This window comes from Amblyraja radiata, chromosome 5 (genome assembly GCF_010909765.2).
Source record: "Amblyraja radiata isolate CabotCenter1 chromosome 5, sAmbRad1.1.pri, whole genome shotgun sequence".
NCBI lineage: Eukaryota > Metazoa > Chordata > Chondrichthyes > Rajiformes > Rajidae > Amblyraja > Amblyraja radiata.
The window spans coordinates 95,480,874-95,503,767 of record NC_045960.1 but is presented as its reverse complement, the minus strand read 5'-3'; the positions used below and the strand labels follow the sequence as shown (position 1 = coordinate 95,503,767).

The 22,894-nt window shown below is 44.9% G+C and overlaps 1 protein-coding gene across 1 annotated transcript in view; it reads left to right on the top strand.

The window, feature by feature from the left end:
• The window catches only part of LOC116973618 (dystonin-like), a 523,324-nt gene that overhangs the window by 374,576 nt on the left and 125,854 nt on the right, over positions 1–22,894 (top strand). Inside the window, 3 exon segments of the mRNA XM_033021855.1 lie at positions 2,107–2,602; positions 4,374–5,398; positions 5,400–5,846. Coding sequence (XP_032877746.1) covers positions 2,107–2,602; positions 4,374–5,398; positions 5,400–5,846 — 1,968 coding nt within the window.

Below are 22,894 nucleotides of genomic sequence, written 5' to 3'. Positions count from 1 at the left end.
GCTCTTCCAATTCTCGCTCCCCATTTGGCGGTCTATAATACACCCCTATAAGTGTTGCTACCCCTTTCCCATTTCTTAGTTCCACCCAAATAGCCTCCCTTTGCTTTTTAAATAATGGAGTTATGTTTTCTATTTTCCAATACATCGGTACCTTTCACCAAACTGGAGAATTTAGGAAGATTAGTAATCTTCCTAAACTAGATAGACTCAGCAACCATCTCACTCGCCACTCCCTTTCAAACCTTGGGGTGAGGACCATCAAGATCCAGAGACTTGCCAGCCCACAACCTGAATAATCAGTCCAACTTCCCTTGCGACTGGAATTATCCTGCGTTCCCCCCCTCTCTCCAGATTCCTGATGTAGCTATTTCTGGGATGTTATCAGTGTCCTCTCAGGTGAAGATGGAAACAAAACATTGATTGAATGTATCGGCTCCAGTTTCATTTCCATTCAGTTTTCCCCAGACTTGCTTTCTATAGAACCAATACTAAATTAGTTAACTATTTAAAAAAAACTATCTGTGGAAAAACTTCCTATCACATTTTTAAAATATTTTTGGCTTGTTTTATCTTGTGTTTTAAATTATCCTTTCCTTATTAGTTGTTTAGCCATTCTGTACTGCCTTTATATTCTGGCCAGTCTACTAACCTGCATCTACTTTTGCACAATTATTTTCTCCTTTTCTTTATGTTTAGTATTATTATTACCATTTTTAGTAACCACAGATTATAGGAACATCCCCTGGGAATGTTACTTTCTTGTTGGAATGTTTCTTTTCTGTCCATTCTGAAAGATCTCCTTAAATGTCCACTGCATCCAAAGGTATTTTTAGCTGAGTGAACCAGTAGTCATGACAGCAAAGTGGTCTTGTACAATTCAGTAGTTTTAGCAAATTTGTCTCCATCTAAAATATATTTAACCCAGTTCACTGTGAGTAGATGCATTGTAAGAATTGCCTAAAATGGCTGTCAGACAGATTGATGTAAATTCCCCTTGGAATAGAGGTCAGCCTGAGCAAATGCATTCCTTGCTTTAGTTCTGCTGTTAGCAGAAGCTTCTTATTGAGCATGAGATGTCATGTGGTGTCCATTTTCTGTGTATTTGCGTGTGACTTTTAATAGCTAGAGCTCAGTTCTGTTCCAGACTTGTGGCACGTTAATGTACACCGAGTGTGTTCACCCATTGTACATATGTTGCACTCAACTTAGAACAGCCTTTCCTCAAACCACGCAACTTTATCTTAGAAAAGCCTGTTGGTAATACTAACTCAGCCATTCATTCTTAGTCACAGAGTCATAAAGCCATACATAGAGCCATGGAAATAGACGCTTCAGTCCTAACTTGCCCATGCTGACCAAGATGTCCCATCAATGCTAGTCCCACCTCCTCACATTTGGCCGATATCCCTCTAAACCCTTCCTATTCTTGTACCTGTGCCAATGTTTTTAAATGTTGTATTACACCTGTCTCAACAACTCCTTTCGGCAGCTCAGTCCATATACTCACCGCCCTCTGTGTGAAATGTTACAACCCAGAATCCTATTGAATCTTGCTCCTCTCAGATCTTATTATCAGATCGCAGGATCCGTAATGTTTGGATCCTGTGATAGGGTTGCACTGGGATCGGTCTGTGTTGTGTACAAACATAGAAACATAGAAAATAGGTGCAGGAGTAGGCCATTCGGCCCTTCGAGCCTGCACCACCATTCAATATGATCATGGCTGATCATCCAACTCAGTATCCTGTACCTGCCTTCTCTCCATACCCCCTGATCCCTTTAGCCACAAGGGTCATATCTAACTCCCTCTTAAATATAGCCAATGAACTGGCCTCAACTACCTTCTGTGGCAGAGAATTCCAGAGATTCACCACTCTCTGTGTGAAAAAAGTTTTTCTCATCTCGGTCCTAAATTATTTTCCTCTTATCCTTAAACTGTGACCCCTTGTTCTGGACTTCCCCAACATCGGGAACAATCTTCCTGCATCTAGCCTGTCCAACCCCTTAAGAATTTTGTACGTTTCTATAAGACCCCCCCTCAATCCTCTAATGAAAAGATGACTTTCTACCTTCCAGTTGATCCAAATGTCTATCTTGCATTTGTAGATCCTGCTGAAGGAGTTTGAGACACGGAAGCCACAACACGAGCAGCTGAAACTGGCAGCTGAGGGCATTTTGAGTCGACCAGATGACTCTGCTCCGACCTGTGGCGTTGTCAGCGTCCAGCTGGCTGCTGTAACGCAGAAGTGGGATTCTCTGACTGGGCAGCTGGTTAACCGCTCTAACCTCATTGACCGGGCCATCGTCAAAAGCACCCAGTTCCAAAACCTAGTCCACCACCTCTCGGGCAAGTTGAGCACCTTGGACGCGAAGCTGGCCAGCCAGCCGCCCATCGACGCCCAGCCCGAAGCTGTGAAGCGGCAGCTGGAGGTGGCCAGCGAACTCCGGGCCGAGCTGCAGCAGGAGGAGAAGGGCGTGCAGGAGGCCGGGGCCCTCTGCGAGGAGATCTCGGTCCTCGTTGGCGAGCAGTACTTGAAGGCTGAGCTCACCAGACAGTTGGACAACGTCGTCAAGCCGTTCCGGGACCTCGAGGAAAGAGCAGGTGCGTGATTGATCTGCGGCACGGGATAAACAAATAACGTGGTTTACAGGAATTAAAAGAGAAATGGCTTCAACTACTCAGCCGGTCAGGCAACACCAGAGTAGGGAGAAACGGAGGCAAAGCTTCAGTTCATTGACCTTTCATTGGAACTGGAATTTCAAATTTTCAGCTCCTGCAGTTTTTTGCTTCTCGATGATAGAAACATAGACAATAGGTGCAGGAGTAGGCCATTCGGCACTTCGAGCCAGCACCACCATTCAATATGATCATGGCTGATCATCCAAAATCAGTACCCCGTTCCTGCTTTCTCCCCACATCCCTTGATTCCGCCTGGCTTGAGGTTTAGATTATTGATGAGATTAAAACAAACATGGATCTGATATTATAGCAATCAGTGCTGAAAAGGCACAGAACTAGAGAGAATGATCTGAATACACAGCTGAAGAGATTAGTCCAAATTGTTGACCTGTATTTTTTCCATGGTTGTTGATCCATTCTACAACTGAGCATTTTCCGTTTTGTTTGGTTTTAATATTTCAGGCTATTAACTGATTCCTTTTTTTTTTTTTGCTGCCCGACTTTCTTCGTATATTACTCCTGCATTTCATGATTTCTATTTTTACTTGAAAGCATTCATGAATTCCCACTGGTGTCTCACAGATGCAGTAAATTGCCGATGAAGTGAAAATGATCTTGTGCATAGGTGACAGATTGCTGATGAACATAAAAAAAAATGCAGATGCTGGTAATCTAAAATAAAAAAACCCAAACTGCTGGAAACACTCAGGAAGTCAGGCAGTGTCTGTGGAGTGAGCGAAATAGAATTAAAGTTTCAGTTTGAAGACCCTTTGTGTGAGCAAATAAAGATTAGATTCATGATTTGGCAATAAATGGGCTTTGCAGAAATGCTAGAGGAGATTCTCAATGCATTTGAAAGAAAATGTAACCAAAAAGCAATATGAGCTACCTTATAAACGTTAACCAAGCCTCAGGAACAGAGATCATAAGAAACAGGAGTTAAGGGCCTGTCCCACGAGCATGCGACTCCATGCGGCAAGCACGACCTAACGTGGTCGCTTGAGCCGTACGGCCTCGCGGGGCCGGTCCCACTTCGATCGCCGGAGCCGTATGGAATTGTGCGGAGCTGGTCCCGACATCGCGCGGAGCTCCGAAAAACTGACCGTGCTCAAAAATTCCACGCGGCAACGGCCTACCGGCCCGCAGCCGCCTCGACGGCGTACGCACCGCCTCAACGGGCGTGCGCAGCGTCTCGACGCATTACACAGCGTCTTGACGCCGTACGTCACTCATGAATTTCCCGCGGACTTCGCTCGAACTTCACGTCACTCACTTGACCTCCGCGCGACCCCCGCTTCCGGTTTGGTCGTGCTTGCCGCATGCATGTCACATGCTCGTGGGACAGGGCCTTTAAAGCGGCTCAGAGATCCCCTGAGGTGTGATGATGAGCTTGGTCTCCATTGTCCTTTCCCATATCCCTGGATTTCCTCATAGTCCAAAAGAAAATAAGTGGGAGTGGCCCAGTGGTAGAGCTGCTGGCTCACAGTGCCCGAGACCCGGGTTTGATCCTGAAAATGTATTGCATTGCTGTGGTGAGGGGTCTGGGTGGTAAGACAAATTAGAGTTGCACAAAGTTGCCAGAGGCATCAAGACTGGAAGAGTCTTTTCCCTAGCTGTAACGTATACTCTTTTTGGGCTGGTAAATTGGGAAGCCATAAAATAATGCTTCACATTATTTTATATTATGTTAAAGGAAATCGAGTCCATCATCTTCAGTCTGCACTGGCAAATTCCGAGCAGTTTCAACAGATGTTTGACGATTTCCAAGCCTGGATAGGTGGAAAGTGCGATGAGCAGAGCCAGAGGGCTCCCATATCGGCCAAGCCTGACCTCCTCCACTCACTGATCGATGAGCAGACGGCGTTTCAGAAATCCTTAGCACAAAAAGCTGGGTCCTACGAGATGATCACGGCAGAAGGAGAGTCACTCCTCCAGAATATGCAGACGGGAGTTGAGAAAACTGCCTTGCAGGATCAACTTGCTGCCCTCAGGGGCACCTGGGAAGAGCTGGCCAAGCAAGTGGAGAACAGGCAAGAGAAACTGAGGGATTGTTTGCAGAAAGCCCAGAGGTACCAAGAATGTGTAGAACGCTTGCTCCCGTGGGTGCAAGAATGTGAAGCAAAGTCCTCGCAGGTGCAAGTGTGCAGTGGCGGGGCAGAGGTCGAGTCCTCGTTGGCAAGCATTAAGGCTTTACAGAATGACATGGACCAGCATCGGAGGGAGCTTGAGTCTTTAAATAATGCTGCAGACCGCCTGATTGAAGCCAGTCAGGTGGATGCTGAGGATGTCCAGTGTGAGAAGGCTCTGGTCAACCAGAAGGTGGATATGATCGGTGAACAACTCCGCCTTAAAAAAGAGTCCCTGAATGAGAATGCAAAATGCATGAAGGAGTTTCAAAATTCTCTCAGAGATACGAAGGGGCAGTTACAAGGGGCCAAGCAGCAACTGGACCACCATGATACCCTTGGGTCTCAAGCGTACAGTAACAAATGCTTGACCAATTTGAATGCCCAGCAGAAGATGCTTCAGGCTTTGACATCCCAAGTGGAGAGGGTCAAGTGTCTTGCTCAGAGATTGACCTCCGCCTCCTCAGACAGAGAAGGAGCGTCTTTGCTCCTGCAGCAAGCTGATGCTCTGCGGAAAGATCACGAGTCGGTGAGCCAGCAGGTACGTGAAAGGTGCTCCTCCTTGGAGGTCAAGCTCCAAGGCATCGGGCAAGTTTCAGAACAACATCCGGGAGATGTTCTCCTTATTTGCCGACCTCGACGATGAACTGGACGGCATGGCTCCTGTGGGAAGGGACCTGGACTGCCTTTGCGTCCAGAAAGACGACATCCGAGGGTTCATCAGTAAACTCCAGCAGCTGACGACAGGCATCGAAGGCACAAAGAAAGAAAGCAGGCAGATGCTGGAGTCCTCAGGCTCTCCAGATTTGATGGGGTTGAAGCGGGATCTGGAGGCTTTGAGCAAGCAATGCAATAAGCTGCTGGACAGGGCAACGGTCAGGGAGGAGCAGGTGGGAACCACCCATGCCCAGGTTGAAGAGTTCAACAACAGAAGGAAAACATTCAGTGAACTGATGACTGTGTCTGAGGAACATGAGGAGAATCAGGGCAGCGTTGGCATGGAAACCGAGGTCATCAACCAACAACTGGAATCATTCAAGGTAGGGTTTCATTTCTCAATCTATCTCTCACCATGGAAATCAAGTGGGTGCCTGATTCATATTGGATTATGCTGGTGAGCTCTGTACAAATTGTGGTTCTAAACAGAAGGAATGTCTGTATTGTTAGGGGTGTTGACAAATATAAATTTAGGCGTAAATGAAACTCTGCCTCGTTGGCCGTTGATTTTGAGGCGAGAAAATGCCAGAACATGTCAGGGCAGGCAAAAGATAAGCTCAGGAAGGGTGGAGCCCATAATGGTCCATTGTTGGCTGGGGAAGGTGTGATAACAAGTGGGATACAGGGATAACAAGAGCAAACAGTGGAAGTGAGAGGATGACTAGGGTGGGAGAGGGGAGGGGAGGGAATGCAGGAGTTACCTGAAATTAGAGAAATCAACGTTCATACCACCCCCATTCAGTGGAGTCGGGGGATATGGGGAGAAGGCAGGAACGGGGTACTGATTGGGGATGGCGGTGTTGGCTCGAAGGGCCGAATGGCCTACTCCTGCACCTATTGTCTATTGTTATAAATTTCCCAATCAAAATGTGAGATTTTGTTCAGTTGATCTCTCCCTTCTACTCTGAAGAACACCTTCCTTGTTTTCAATTATACAGTATCTGCTCCTTATTATTTATTAAAGATTGTGGATTTAACTATCAAAATTAATACGGCAGTAGGAGGGCATTCGGCCCATCGGGCTTTTATTATTTTGCAATGACTGAGCCAATTATTATCTGAATGGTGGCCGATTAGGAAAAGGGGAGATGCAACGAGACCTGGGTGTCATGGTACACCAGTCATTGAAAGTAGGCATGCAGGTGCAGCAGGCAGTGAAGAAAGCGAATGGTATGTTAGCATTCATAGCAAAAGGATTTGAGTATAGGAGCAGGGAGGTTCTACTGCAGTTGTACAGGGTCTTGGTGAGACCACACCTGGAGTATTGCGTACAGTTTTGGTCTCCTAATCTGAGGAAAGACATTCTTGCCGTAGAGGGAGTACAGAGAAGGTTCACCAGACTGATTCCTGGGATGTCAGGACTTTCATATGAAGAAAGACTGGATAGGCTCGGCTTGTACTCGCTAGAATTTAGAAGATTGAGGGGGGATCTTATAGAAAGTTACAAAATTCTTAAGGGGTTGGACTGGCTAGATGCAGGAAGATTGTTCCCGATGTTGGGGAAGTCCAGAACAAGGTGTCACAGTTTAAGGATAAGGGGGAAATCTTTTAGGACCGAGATGAGAAAAACATTTTTCACACAGAGAATGGTGAATCTCTGGAATTCTCTGCCACAGAATGTAGTTGAGGCCAGTTCATTGGCTATATTTAAGGGAGTTAGATGTGGCCCTTGTGGCTAAAGGGATCAGGGGGTATGGAGAGAAGGCAGGTACGGGATACTGAGTTGGATGATCAGCCATGATCATATTGAATGGCGGTGCAGGCTCGAAGGGCCAAATGGCCAAATGGCCTACTCCTGCACCTATTTTCTATGTTTCTATGAGCCTTGTGCATGTGAAAGGAAGATAAATGAAAACACTGGGACGTTCAAATGGAAGGAGATTGGCATTAAAAGTAGACATATCATCATGTTCATTGACAGATATCCCTGGCTTTGAAGCGATGCATGGGAAGGAAGAGCACTTTGCCTGTCATTTGTTTGTTCTCATTTTCTAAAGGCGTAGCGCAGAGATTGGAAAGACGGTAATGTGATACTATTGCTTACAAAGGGAGAAAGTAATGGACCAAATAATTACAAACAGCCTAACATTGGTGACAAGCAAATTATTGGACATAGCTCTGAGAGACTGTATACACCATCATTTCAAATCAAAGGCAGACAGCCCGGATTTGTTTGACAAATCAAATGTAAATGCTGAGATATTGTGAACATTTATGTTGTTTGCTACTGATTTATACTGTTTGATACTTACTGGTGACTCGGTTCTATCTACCTTAATTCTTGTTACATCACTTTCGCTTGCCATTGCTCCAGATCCGTTGGCTGCCTTGTAATCTTTCTCAGTGATTAAAATCTGTGTTACCTTTTTATTCAGGCTCTGGGATGGGGGCTTTGGTATTATTCCTATATTGATGAGCAGTACTAAAGGAGTGTAAAGAAAATTATTTTCCAGATGTCCAGGTAGGAAGAAAAGGATAGAGATTTCTTGCCATCTGTGGTGCAAATGGTCCATGTAATTAACTGCTAATGGAGGGTTGGCCGTTCGAGTCCACCCAGAGTTGGTTGACCAAACGCCATGCAATGTTGATGCATTTAAAGGCAAGTCAGGAGGAAGTGTTGAACGTGTGTGTAGGAAAGAACTGCAGATGCTGGTTTAAATCGAAGGTAGACACAAAATGTTGTAGTAACTGGGCAGCACAGGCAGCATTTCTGGATAGAAGGAATGGGGATGTTTCGAGGCGAGACCCTTCTTCAGACTGAGTTGCTCCAGCATTTTGTGTCTATCTTAATAATAATAACTTTATTTATAGAGCACTTTAAAGACAACCACTGTTGCAACAAAGTGCTGTACATGAGTAATCATGGAGAAAAATATTATTACACGACAATAAAAACATTAAAAGAGAGAGTAAAAAACAATAAAATTAAAAACATTAAAAGCACTAAAACAGGAGCAAAGTCTCAAGCAGGGTCAAAAGCCAAGGAATATAAATGTGTTTTAATACTGTTTTTGAAGATGGACAGCGAGGGGGCCTGTCTGATGTGCAACGGCAGAGTGTTCCAGAGTGCCGGAGCAGCAACAGAGAAGGCTCTATCCCCTCTGAGCTTCCGCTTAGACCTCGGTACCTCCAGGAGCAGCTGATCAGCTGACCTGAGGCACCGGGCAGGAGCGTATGGGTGGAGCAGCTCAGAGAGGTAAGGCGGGGCAAGCCCATTTAAAGATTTAAAAACAAATAAAAGAATTTTAAACTGAACTCGAAAGTACACCGGCAGCCAGTGGAGGGAGGCCAGAATTGGCGTTATGTGCTCCCTCTTTCGAGTTCCAGTTAAAAGGCGAGCAGCAGCATTTTGAACCAACTGGAGACGAGCCAGGGAAGATCGAGCAACTCCAAAATAGAGTGCGTTACAGTAATCCAGCCTAGATGTAATAAGGGCATGGATTACTGTTTCAAAATGCTGCCGCTCAAGAATGGGCTTCACCTTTGCCAGCTGCCTTAAGTGAAAGAAGCTGGACTTAACCACCGCGCCTATTTGATGATCTAATTTAAAATCACTGTCCATCCTAAAACCCAGGTTTAAAACTGTTGGCTTCACATACCGTGCCAGTGGACCCAAGTCAACAGGGGGAGGTTCACGGCAGCCATTGGGACCAAACAATATCACCTCTGTCTTCTTTTCATTGAATCCTAGAAAGTTTAGGGCCATCCAGGACTTAATGTCATCAAGACAAGACAGAAGTGATTTGACAGAAAAGGCATCTTCCTTCCTCAGCGGCATATATAGTTGGCTATCATCAGCATAACAATGAAAAGAGATGCCATGCTTTCTAAGAATGGAGCCCAGAGGAAATAAGTACAGTGAGAAAAGCAGGGGCCCTAAAATTGAGCCCTGTGGAACCCCATATGACAGAGGAGTGGAGGAGGATTCAAAACCAGCAAGGCTTACACACATAGTTCTGTCTGCCAGATAAGACCTGAACCATCCCAGGGCACTGCCACAAATGCCCACTAGGTGCTGTAACCGAGATATTAAGATACCATGGTCCACTGTATCAAAAGCGGCAGATAGGTCCAGCAGGACAAGAACCACAGAATCACCAGAATCATTAGCTAGGAGGATGTCATTAAAAACCCTTAGCAATGTTGACTCTGTGCTATGCATAGTTTTAAACCCAGACTGGAAAACCTCCCGAATATTATGCTCGTCCAAGAAGAGTTTTAGCTGAGCATAAACAACTTTCTCCAGAATTTTAGAAATAAAAGGCAACTTGGAGATCGGTCTAAAATTGGCCAGAACAGTTTGATCCAGGCCAGGTTTCTTAAGTAGTGGTTGCACTACTGCATGTTTAAAACTTACGGGGACAACCCCAGAACACAAGCTGCTGTTGATAATGGCAAGAACCGACTGCCCTATACTGGGGAAAACCTCTTTAAAAAGATGAGGAGGGACAGCATCACAAGGGGAACCCGATGGCTTAATATGGCTAACCACATCCTCTAAACACGACAATTTTTTTAGATAGCCTTTATTGATTAGATAAAGGCTATCTAAAAAAAAAGACAATGTCACAGGAACAAACTTATCCAATACCACCAGGCATGGGACAGAAACAGAGGGATCAGAGGCAGGAGCTGAAATGAGAGCCCTTATGGAAACAACCTTATTAATAAAAAAGTGCAGGAAGTCATTGCACATTTCAGACAATGCTTCCAGACAGACAGACTGTGGGGCATTAAGAACAGAGTCGATGATTTTAAATAGCACACGTGGGTCGTGATGCTTAGACACAATAATATTTGACAGGTATTCTCTTTTGGCCTCTTTAACAGTGTTCTGGTAATGACGCCAACAGTCCTTTAGGATTTGAAATGAAACCTGCAGCTTGTCCTTCTTCCACTTGCGTTCAGCTTTGCGACACTCCCGTCGAGCTGTACGAGTTATCTTGGAGGTTTGTGAGGAATGATTTTGTGGTTCGGCTGAATGGTGTGTAAAGTGCCCTGCCCTGTAAAGGCTGAAGGGTACCCAGTAAAAGGTCAAGCTGTGTGCTTCAATCTTCCCTTCATTTAAATCCTAACGTGATCCAGAGCATGGCATTATACTGAGTTGGAGGGGCGAAAACGATATATGATACGCACTTTCATCAGGAAAAGGAATTTAGAATTTTTTTTCACAGAGGTTATTATGAACAAGAAGCTCTTTGCCACTCGGGCTGGATGAAGGAGAGGGCAATCAAATATGTCAAGGGAGAGGATGGAATAGGAATGGTAGAAAAAAAATTATGGATGGCCGATGAAGAGGAATATGATGAGTTTCAAATTCTATATCAGTGGTGGCTACTGCCAAGCTCAAGTATCTGTACATCTCAAATGCACCCTGGCCATATAGACTGGAGGGAGAAACACGAGTTTTTAAGTGCATGCGCTTTTGATTCTGATTTTGTGTTTCAGGCCTCTCTCTTTGTTCACGCTATCTATCCCTAACCTCGTGGGAGCAGTTGCTTGGTTACTGTTCAGAAATACAGAAAGCTGAGGACAATAACATTTCCTTCCCTTGTAATCCCCAAACCTACAGGATGGTTCCAAGTACACATCACAGCTTTCCCAACACAAGATCAACATGCATTTATTCATGCAACACTCATCACCCAGATTACTCTGTAGCACTGGGCCCAGAGGATGAATATTTCCCAGGGAATGTTCTGAAAACCTCTCTGAATTTTGAAACCTGGCTGAATTGTCTGAGGGAGCTCAACTTTGTCTTTTTTGCCTTCTGTTAGATAGGTTTGCACTAGGAGGGTGTGGTAGTAGGTTGTGGGTTAAGGATCTGTTCCAGGCCTCCAGCACTTGACCAGTGTGGTGTTGAGTGAGTGCCAGGTTGGAGCTGCTGCCTTTGAGATAGGTGCTGGACACTCTGTCTGTCGCTTCTGTGTGATGGACTCGAAGATGCATATTAGAGCACAAGCCCTTGGCCATTCACAAATCTTAAACCAACATATAAATGGAAGGAGATGGTCTCCTTGTGGATAATGCGGTCTGGCACCTATATTTACGACCATTTTGAATAACTAGGCAGTGACTATATTTGAAAAGTAATTCATTGGTTCTAAGATGTTTCGATGCATGTTCATCCTTTCTGAATAAGCAGGCATCTTTTTGGATATTGCCTTTAATGGAATCTCCTGTCACATCAGGTTTGTTCACATTACTGCCAGCCAACAACTGTGCTGCTGGGACACACTACAGGTCTTGTTAATAGAATGTCTCACCACTTAAGGTCGGCACGGTGGCGCAGTGGTAGAGTTGCTGCCTTACAGCTCCTGCAGCTTCGGAAACCCGGGTTCGATCCCGACTATGGGTGCTGGCTGTACGGAGTTTGTACGTTCTCTCCGTGACCGCGTGGGTTTTCTCCGAGATCTTCGGTTTTCTCACACTCTCTAAAGACGTGCAGGTTTGTAGGTTAATTGGCTTGGTATAAATGTAAATTGTCCCTAGTGTGTGTAGGATAGTATTAATGTGCGGGGATCGCTGGTTGGTGCGGACTCGGTGGGCCGAAGGGCCTGTTTCTGCACTGTATCTCTAAACTAAACTAAACTAAACTAAACTTGCTGTGCAGTGCTCCAAGAATTTCAATTTTTTGTTAACACGTAATTCATGTAAACCACCTTTCTAAGTTACCTTTATCCTGACCGAATAAGGCATCACAACTGTTGAGAGGTGAACCTTCGCTGTGGGTGCCGCTCATTTCATCTTTTCCTTCCAATTCATTGAACGATAGAAGGGACCACGTGGGAAGTGCTTCCTCAGATGTTATCGTCCTTTCTAAACAAGCATGTCATGGTCATATAGCCTGGAAACAAACCCTTCGGCCCAACTTGCTCACGTCGATCAACATGCTCCATCTACACTAGTCCCACCTGCCTGTGTTTGGCCCTTATCCATCTAAACCTGTCCTATCCATGTACCTGTCCAAATATTTATTAAAGGTTGTGATAGTACTGGTCTCAACTACTTTGGAAGCTTGTTCCATATCCCTACCACCGAAAGTGTGAAAAAGGTTGCTCCTCGGGTTCTTATTAAATCTTCCTCCCTCACCTTAAACCTGCGTCCTCTGATTCTTGATTCCCCTACTCTGGGTAAAAGACTGCATTTACCCTATCTATTCCTCTTATGATCTTGTACACCTCCATAAGATCACTCCTCATCCTCCTGCGCTCTTAAACCCCTGTCCCACGGTACGAATTCATTCCAAGAGCTCTCCCAAGTTTGCCCTAATTCGAACTCGGAGACTTACGGTAATGGCCTCGGGGCTCTCGTGAAGATTTTTCAAGTGGACATTTTTTATCATGTTGAAAAATCTTCACGAGTCTTCCCAGTGCTTACCTGCCGTTAGCGAGTCTTCCCGAGTACCTGCCGTTAGCGTCACTACCCGCTAAGAGACGTCCCCGAGCTCCGACGTACCCGCTACGTTCATTCTACGTGCTTACCACGAGTTTGATTTTTTTTTTTAACTCGGGAGAGCTCTTGGAATGAACTCGTACCGTGGGACAGGGCTTTAAGGAATAAAGTCCTAACCTGCTCAACCTCTCCCAGTAACTCAAGCCCTCGAGTTCTGGCAACATCCTCGTAAACATTCTTTGCCACAGAAGGCTGTGAAGGCCAAGTCAATGGATATTTTGAAGGCCGATAGATCAATTCTTGATTAATATGGGTGTCGGGGGTTATGGGGATAAGGCAGGAGAATGGGGTTAGGAGGGAGAGATAGATCAGCCATGATTGAATAGTGGAGTAGACTTCATTGGGCAGAATGGCCTAACTCTGCTACTATTACTTATGACTTAATGACCTTAAACCTTCTCTACACTCTTTCTAGCTTGACAACATCATTCAATGTCTTCTCCTTGACGGAGGAGTTGTAAACACAAAACATTGCCTTCTGTTCACATCCTGCCCCTTCTCACTTCCACCAACGCCAACACGATGTTGTCATTTATTTCACCGAGATTATTCTAATTGAGTGGTGCACGCTCCTCTGCTCTGAAATGTCTTTGTACTGTCACTGCTTTCGCCATGGTCTTGGCAGGCGAGAGAGTTTCTCTGGTGGTCATGGGATCACGAGGACCATGGAGGTCACACACAGGACAACATCAATCCTGTTGTGCTAATCCTTTGCCGGTGGCTGCGGAGATTCGCCCCATGACTGACTCTGTGCCCTCTGTCCTTTCATTTCATTGCCCCTCCACAGAGGAGCAAAAGCCTCCCTGCTCCACAACGCTCCACAACGCTCCACAAATAGAGCCTTCTGCTCGCCTTCCTCCTTGTCCTCTTGCTAATTGTTTTTAGATTGTTGACCCTGTGACAGTGACTCCCCAGCCAACGAAAATTTATTTTTTCAATTCACTATATTGAGAGTCTGCTTCAAAGAAACAATTAAGTGGATGAATCACAATTTGCCTGTCATAACTCCACGTTGGTTATACTTGTCAAACTTTGAAACATTTGATTGTTGCAATAATCAAAATGTTTTTCAAAGTCCCTCAGTGAAGAAAAGATCCTGCATTTCTATAGCACCTCTGGGACTTCATTATTTTGCAAATATAGATAATTTTTGCTATTAAGCTGTAATAACTAGTTTCTAGTGCAGGCAAAATAGGAGCAGTTGTTACTCTTGCTATTGAGTTATACAGCATTGATACAGGTTCTTTGGCCCATCTGTGCCTATCTGAGATAGTTCCATTTACCTGCGTTTTGCCCATGTCCTGCAGTCTAGTTCTATCCTACCCTTGATGCTGAAACTGCACTGTCATGAGATCTGTCAGGTCCTCCAGTTCCATGCACCCTCCAGTCTAACACTCATGGCCACCGATTCGGTTGCCTTGTTCCCAGATATGGTTCGATGTTTCAGTGGTTCTGTATTGTCACATGTGCACAACACAGTGGAATTCCGTTGCCCAACCACAAAGGCACAGTCAGCATATTTTCGCGCTGTTTACAAAGAAAAAGAAAAAAAAAGAAAAAAAAGTCCAGTCCCACATGTTGGAAGTACTGGAGTACCCACAATGCAGCCAGGTAAGCCCTAGACCGCTGCAGGCCCGCGATATGGATGCATTATGGATATGGACGCTTAATAGACCTTAATACCTTTCTCTCTGACCTAGCGTGGATCATCGAATCTCACACCTCTCCTCAGTTTGGTCTTGGGTACTGTCTGACCACATTCCAGGGAAGTGCAATGATACATTTCACTCTGAGAAAGGCCCTTATTATATCCACTTTATTGAAGTAACCAGTGACCATTGGAGCAAGTGAGAGGTGGTGGTGATTGCCAATGACTAGCCGCTGTCCTTCCTGCTCATCCAACTGACTTTCTATGGAGTTTCAACAACTCAGTTACAGAGATAGGTTGAATAAGTTAGGTCTTTATTCTCTGGAGCGTAGAAGGTTAAGGGTGGACTTGATAGAGGTCTTTAAAATGATGAGAGGGATAGACAGAGTTGATGTGATCAAGCTTTTCCCTTTGAGAATAGGGAAGATTCAAACAAGAGGACATGACTTCAGAATTAAGGGACAGAAGTTTAGGGGTAACATGAGGGGGAACTTCTTTACTCAGAGAGTGGTAGCGGTGTGGAATGAGCTTCCAGTGGAAGTGGTGGCGGCAGGTTCGTTGGTATCATTTAAAAATAAATTGGATAGGCATATGGATGAGAAGGGAATGGAGGGTTATGGTATGAGTGCAGGCAGGTGGGACTAAGGGAAAAAAGTTGTTCGGCACGGACTTGTAGGGCCGAGATGGCCTGTTTCCGTGCTGTAATTGTTATATGGTTATATGAGTTACGCATGGGAGAATATCAGGGAAATATGGTTATATGAGTTACGCATGGGAGAATATCAGGGAAATAACCTATTGGTGTGCAGGAAAGAACTGGAGAAAAGTTAATGGGGACTTTTTGGGTCCAGACCCTTCTTCACACTAAGGATTAGATGAGCAACTTCAAAAATATTTTGCCTGAGAATTATATCCAGAAGTGATTGTGATAATTTGAAACAAAAATGATTGTGGTTGGTCACTCTGTCCTGCCAATCTCACAACATGTGTACTCAAACAGAGTGGATTGAGGGTCGTGTGATGAGCAGGGTTCGGCATGTGTGTGTCCCAGTATGGAGTACAAGCTGAAGAGTAGGATGGGGAGTGGTGCTTGTGAGAAGAAGAATTGTTTTGCTTTTAAAACTTTTTTTTTTTGCTCTTGTGAAACAAAAGCCGATCTCCCCATCATAAATGTATTTATTTTCTCTCCCAGGACTGTATGTCCTCTCTGCTGTGTTTAAAACATGAACATGATTTGGTATCCAGTCACCACAATCATTTCTGGATATGATTTCACAGGCAAAATATTTTGCAGTCGTTCAAACATTGTGAAATAAGATGGCTTGTTTAATAAAGAATACTGTCTCATCCATCACATCGCACAATACATGGTGTCTGGGAGACTTGAGCTTGTAAATAGAGTGGGTTTGAACGCATCTGAACATCATGACATTTGGAATGCTTTCAGCAGCACGATTTGAAACACAAATGGTCGGAGCCTTCACTGCTGTTGCTGTGGGAGGAGTGGATGTAACCTCAGAACCCGAATTAAGAGATGAAAAGACAAGGAATAATGGAGAGGGGGAATCCTCTCTCACAACCACAGTAAATGCTTGGTCATTAATAGTGGAAAGTCTCAGGCTTGCACGATCTAAGGGTTGCAGAGAGAAGATTAGTGGTGGCACAGTGGTAGAGCTGTTATCTCACGTTGCCAGAGACCCCAGTTTGATCCTGAGCTCAGGTGCTGACTGAGTGGTGTTTGCACGTCCGCTCTCAGACTGCGTGGATTTCCTCCGTCCGGGTGCTCTGGTTTCCTCCCACATCCCAAAGGCGTGTGGGTTGGCAGGTTAATTAGTCTCTGTAAATTACCCCATATGTGTAGGGAGTGGATGCAAAAGAGGAATAACATAGAACTAATGTGAACAGGCTGATCAATGGTCAACGTGGATCCATTGGGGGTTGAAGGGCTTGTTTCTATGCTGTATCTTTTAATCAATCAATGAAGAAACATAGAAACATAGAAAATAGGTGCAGGAGTAGGCCATTCGAGCCTGCACTGCCATTCATTATGATCATGGCTGATCATCCAACTCAGTATCCTGTACCTGCCTTCTCTCCATACCCCCTGATACCTTTAGCCACAAGGGCCACATCTAACTACCTCTTAAATATAGCCAACGAACTGGCCTCAACTTCCTTCTGTGGTAGAGAATTCCACAGATTCACCACTTTCTGTGTGAAAAATGTTTTTCTCATCTCGGTCGTAAAAGATTTTCCCCTTATCCTTAAACTGTGACCCCTTGTTCTGGACTTCCCCAACATCGGGAACAATCTTCCTGCATCTAGCCTGTCCAACCCCTTAAGAATTTTGTAAGTTTCTATAAGATCCCCCCTCAATCTTCTAAATAAATAATCTTCGAAATAAACTAAATGAAGGGAGGAGGTGAGTAACATTAATTTTGAGGCTGCTACGTTGGCTCTTCAATAACCAGCCTTCTGTTGCTTGGCAGTGGTTAGTATTATTTTCTCTGCTGGGTGGACGTGTACTTTCAATTGTGTGGGACGTGAGCTAATGGTTTTTGCAACAGCAGTGGGTTCCTTTTGGCAATGAGGAGAGATTTCCTCCTGGGTCAACAAAACAACCTATGTTGACTACAGCTGGCAATGCTTTACAAGAAGTATTTTGAATGGTTCCAATATAGTCCTGCCTGACGTCTCCCACATCCCCCTGCTGTATATATTCGAGCCCGTCCAAAATTCTGTTGCTTGTATATAAGCTCACTCCAGTTGGTGGTGCAGCGGTAGAGTTGCTGCCTTACAGCGAATGCAGCGCCGCAGACCTGGGTTCAATCCCGACTACGGGTGCTTCTCTGTACGGAGTTTGTACGTTCTCCCTGTGACCTGCGTGGGTTTTCTCCGAGATCTTCTGTTTCCTCCCACACTCCAAAGACGTACAGGCTTTGTAGGTTAATTGGCTTGGCAAATGTAAAAATTGTCGCCAGTGTGTGTAGGATAGTGTTAATGTGTGGGGATCGCTGGTCGGCGCGGACCCAGTGGGCCAAAGGGCCTGTTTCTGCGCTATATCTCTAAACTAAACCAGTCAGCTATAAGCTCACACCAGTCAACTATAAGCTCGCACCAGTCAGCTAATACCCCACTGTTCCCTCACCTAAATATCCTGCAAGGCCTATGCTTTAGAACACTCATTCTGGTTTTCAAATCATGCCATGACCTCATCCTTTCCTTTCTCCTCAACGCCTTACTCCTACAACTTCTGAGACCATATCCCTCTAAAGTTTTCCTATCCACGTACCTGTCCAAGTGTCTTTTAAGTGCTGTTATAGTCCTAACCACAGCTACTTCCTCTGGGACCTTATGGGCAAATGGGATTATCTTAAATAGGCCATCTCAGTCGGCATGGACAAGTGGGACCAAAGGGCCTGTTGCCGCGATGTGTGACAGTATCACTCTAAGTTCATAACTCTCCCCAATGTCCCTGCTTTTCTAAATGTGAGAAGATCCTTTCCCTAAGATTCTTCTGCAATAATTTCCCCACCACTGCTGTAACACTCACCAGTGTATAATTTAGTGGTAACTTGCAAACAAAATAACAACATTACCTACTCTAGCAGTCTTCGACCTTACCTGAGGCCAAAGAGAATACAAAGATATCTGTCATGCCCCAGCAATCTCCTCTCTTGCCGCTGTCAACATTCTGGGATAGACCTAATCAGGACCTGGGGACCTATCCATCTTGATATTCTTCGAGACCAACATCAGCTCCTCCTAGAAAATTAACATCCCCCTTCCTGATCTCACATTGCTTCATGTCCTTCTCCTTGGTGAATACTGATGCAAAGTATTCATTAAGTACTTTACCCACTTCTTCTGGCTCCAAAAATATATTCCCTTCTTTGCCCTGGAGTACTCTTTCCCCAGCTAACCTTTTGACTCCAATGTATTTAATAAATAGCTTGGCATTCCCCTTATTCTGACTCACCAAGGACATTTCTCGCCCCCCGTCTGAATGGCTATTTAGTGTTTTTTGTTCCTGCTTCCTTTACAATCCTCAAGGGTCCTGTCTGATTTGATCTTCCTAAACTTTGCATATACTTCACTTTTCTTTTTGGCAAAAAATCACATTTCACATCCTCCAACGGTGTTCCTGAACCTTGCCATTTTTGTGTTTCTTCCCCACAGGAACATGTTGGGACTGAATTCTGTCCAGCTGGCCTTTAAATGACTCCCACATGTCAAATGTGGACCTAATAACAGCTGCTCCCAATCTACTCTTCCCATTTCCTGCCTAATGCCGTGTAATTAGCCTTCTCCTAACATAGCACCTCTCCCCCATTTAGCAGTTACCCCATGAGTCTAATCTTATCCTTATCCATAACTATCTTAGAATTTACGGAATTATAATTACTGTTCCCAAAATGCTGTTCCACTAATACTCTGATTACCTGGCTGGGCTCATTTCCCAATACAAATTTTAATATGGGCTCTTCCATGGTTGGACTATCTACTGTACATGCAGTTTAGAGAAACACTGAACAGACTCTGCCCCAAGTAAACCTCTAGTACTAAGGAAGTCCCACTCAAATTTGGGGACATTAAAGCCACCCAAGGGTTCTGACCTGAAATGTCCAAAACCTGAAATGTCTCCAGAGATGCTGTCTGTCCTTCTGAGTAATGAGGCTGTCCCACTGTTCGAACTGATTCAAGAGCTCTCCCGAGTTTAAAACAAAATCAAACTCGTGGTAAGCACGTAGAATATACGTTGCGGGTACGTCGGAGCTCGGGACATCTCGTAGCGGCTTGTAACGCTAATGGCAGGTACTCGGGAAACGCGGTAAGCTCATGAAGACGCGTGAAGATTTTTCAACATGTTGAAAAGTGTCCACGAGAGCCCCGAGTACCGACGAGCGGCCATTACCGTAAATCATCATCGAGTGTGAATCAGGGCAAACTCAGGAGAACTCTTGAATGAGCTCGTACAGTGGGACAGCCCCATTACTCCGGCATTTTGTGTCTATCTTCAGTATAAACCAACATCTACAGTTCCTTCCTACACTCTAACAACCTTGTTACCTTTACATTTTTCCATAATCTGCCACACATCTTTGATCTCTTGCTGGCTATTGGGAAGCCTATGGTATAATCCCAACACAGCGATTCCACCATTCTAAAGGGCCTGGCCCACGAGCATGCGACTCCATGCGACAAGCGCGACCTAAAGCCCGCAGCCGCCTCGACGCACGGAGGTCGAGTGAGTAACGTGAAGTTCGAGCGAAGTCCGACGGGCATACAGTGTTGAGGCGATGCGTACGGTGTCGAGGCGGCTGCGGGCCGGCAGGCCGTTGCCGTGTGGAAATTTTGAACACGGTCAGTTTTTCGGAGCCCCGCGCGATGTCAGGACCAGCTCCGCACAACTCCATATGGCTCCGGCGATCAAAGTGGGACCGGCCCCGCGAGGTCGTACGGCTCAAGCGACCACGTTAGGTCGCGCGTGCCGCATGGAGTCGCATGCTCGTGGGACAGGCCCTTTATTTCTTCACTCCTCCCATTGTGGTGTTGTTGTGGGAAGTTCAAATTTAGATCGATGCTTGCTCTCATGTATTTACTTCCTCTGTAAGTATTCTTGGGTTGTTCCATTCATATTTTTACTTCCCATCTCCATTGATGACTTCTCCCCATAGTTTCATCTAAAATGGACATGCACAGAAAATCACACCACATTTGGTTAGTTTCCACTGGGGACGAACTATCCAATTATCCCTTTCCCTGCTGTCTTCAAAATGTTTTCCTCATAAAGTATTTCTCCAATTCTCTTTTACATGTTGCTATTAAATTCATATCTGACATCCTCTCAGATGACACATTAACTATCAATGTTGATGAGCTATGAAGCAATCATTCTCAAAAATAAAAAACATGGGTATCTAATCCCAGTTTATTCCTTTGCTTTTCCTCTTCTTCCTGTCCATATCTCATTCACTGTTCAATCTGTTCCAACTAGTTTTTCAGACATTGTCAATCTCATCTTGATGAAAAATCATTCTTTCTCATCCTCTCCCCATTTAATTACTTACTTGCTGGTCTCTAAAAGCGATTGAAGATGTATGGAATCTAAATGAAAATCCTTTTGCAGCAAGCAGTACACTTTGTAGTTTTGTTGCTTCCAATTTAATTTTCTTTACTGCGTTTTTCCCCCTGGTGTTTACATATCTTTTTGGCTTTAGTTCCTTCTAATTTTAAATTCACTTGCTCTTTTGGTTCTGGTGTATTATTGAATCCTTATCCTTTCAAATTCAAGTGCTTGAATAAACAGTAAAATTAAGTCCATGGAACAGGGATGTCAAAGGGGAAAGACAAGCTTAAAACAGGATATTTGTAGGAAAAAAGCTGAGAGTAAAGACAACAGGATAAAAGCTTTGACAGCTTTGATCAGAGGGAGAGTACAAAGAGAATAATGTGGTAATACTTTCCATATCCTGTCGCTTTTAATAGTGCTCTCTTTGGTGTATTTATGGGATGTAAGTGATCCTCACAAGGCCAAATTTATTGACAAGGTGGGGAGTATAGATTGCCAACAATCTCTTGCGATTCAGGGCTGACCTCATTTCATAGCAAACCACCTGTACTGTATCAGATCAGTATATTTCCTGTAAAGCCGGCAGGGGCTGTGGGGCAAGACAGAATTCCCCAGGACACTCCCAGTTCCTTACAGAGAACAGCCACGGAAGATCCCACGTTTGGGAACTCTCCGAGCGTGATGCCAAGGGTGATCTGTGGAGCAAGGTTGTAGCTTCAGCCCAGTGTCATAGAGTCATACAGCATGGAAACAAACCCTCTGGCCCAACGTCCATACTGACCAAGATGCCCATCGAAGCTATACCCATTTGCCTGTGTTTGGCCAATATCCCTCTCAACACTCTGGGATGGATGTGCTTGAGAGGCGTATGAGGCACAAGGTGCAGGTCATCCTGAAAAACCCCGGGCATCCCCTCCATGTAATTCTGGAGAGTCAAAAGAGCACTCGGACAACAACCGGCTCCTCTCCCTGCCCTGTAGAACGGAGAGGTTCAGGAGATCCTTCACCCCTGCAGCCATTAGATTTTATAATTCGGACCGCTAGGCTGTAGGGGGATGCATTTTGCAATTTTTAATTTTTAACTGTTAATTATTGGTTATTTTAAGTATTTATTGCTCTCAGGTAGTGTCCACATTGTATTCTATGTATTTTCTGTCTGCGTTCGTTTTGAATCTGTGGGTTTGTTGGTTGGGGGCTTCTGGACATCTGAATTTCCCTGAGCGGATCAATAAAGTATTTATTATTATTATTATTATTATTATTATTAACCATGGGACTAGTTTGGGCCTGGCACCAGTGATCTGGGCCAGAGTGGGTGAGTTCAGGAGAAGGTTGAGCATAGGGCCAGACACTCAGAAATATTTGCAGCCTTGTGCCAGGATGCAAGACAGACCCAGAATGATCTTCTGTTCCCATCGAAATCCAGGTCCATATCCAGCTCCGTATACAGGAGTACTTCATAGAACTGTAACTGGAGTAGAGTGCTGGTGGTAACAAATCTGTCATTGTATAACATGAGAATACAGTACTGCTGGTGATGTGACGGTCACTGTATAACACTGAGATACAGTACCAGAGGATACAGGTATGTTACTGTACAAAACGGAAATGGTCTGTTAAGCCCCTGTCCCACTTACGAGATCTAAACAGCAACCTGTGGTGACCTTGCCCGCCACCCAAGGTTTCCATGAGGTCACCGGAGGTTTTGGTCACTCTCCCTAATGGTCGAAAGTGGTTTCCGCGTGGTCGAGGCTTCATCTAGGTTGCTGCTATTTTTCATCATGATTAAAACCGGCCTCGACTAAAAATAGGTTGCCGTTTTAAAAATCGATATTTTTTTTGTCGCAGGTCTAGGCGAAGCCGGTTTTCTTCATAGTCGAGGAAGGTTTTCAACATATGCGTGGGAGGTGGTTGGAGGTTGCAGATCACCTCGACCTTGATTTTTGTTTGGGTGGCGGGCAAGGTCACCAGAGGTTGCAGTTTAGGTCTCTTAAATGGGACAGGGGCTTTACTGTGCAACACATGTACAGCACTGGTGGGGACATAACTGTCACTGTATAATACTGGGGTACACGACTAGTGGGGACAGGTCTGTAACTCTATAACTGTGGGGTACATGGTGCCCAGGCAATATCCTCCCCCTCAGTGTCATGGTGTCACGATAATAACTTCCCCCTCAATGTCAACCAGACAAA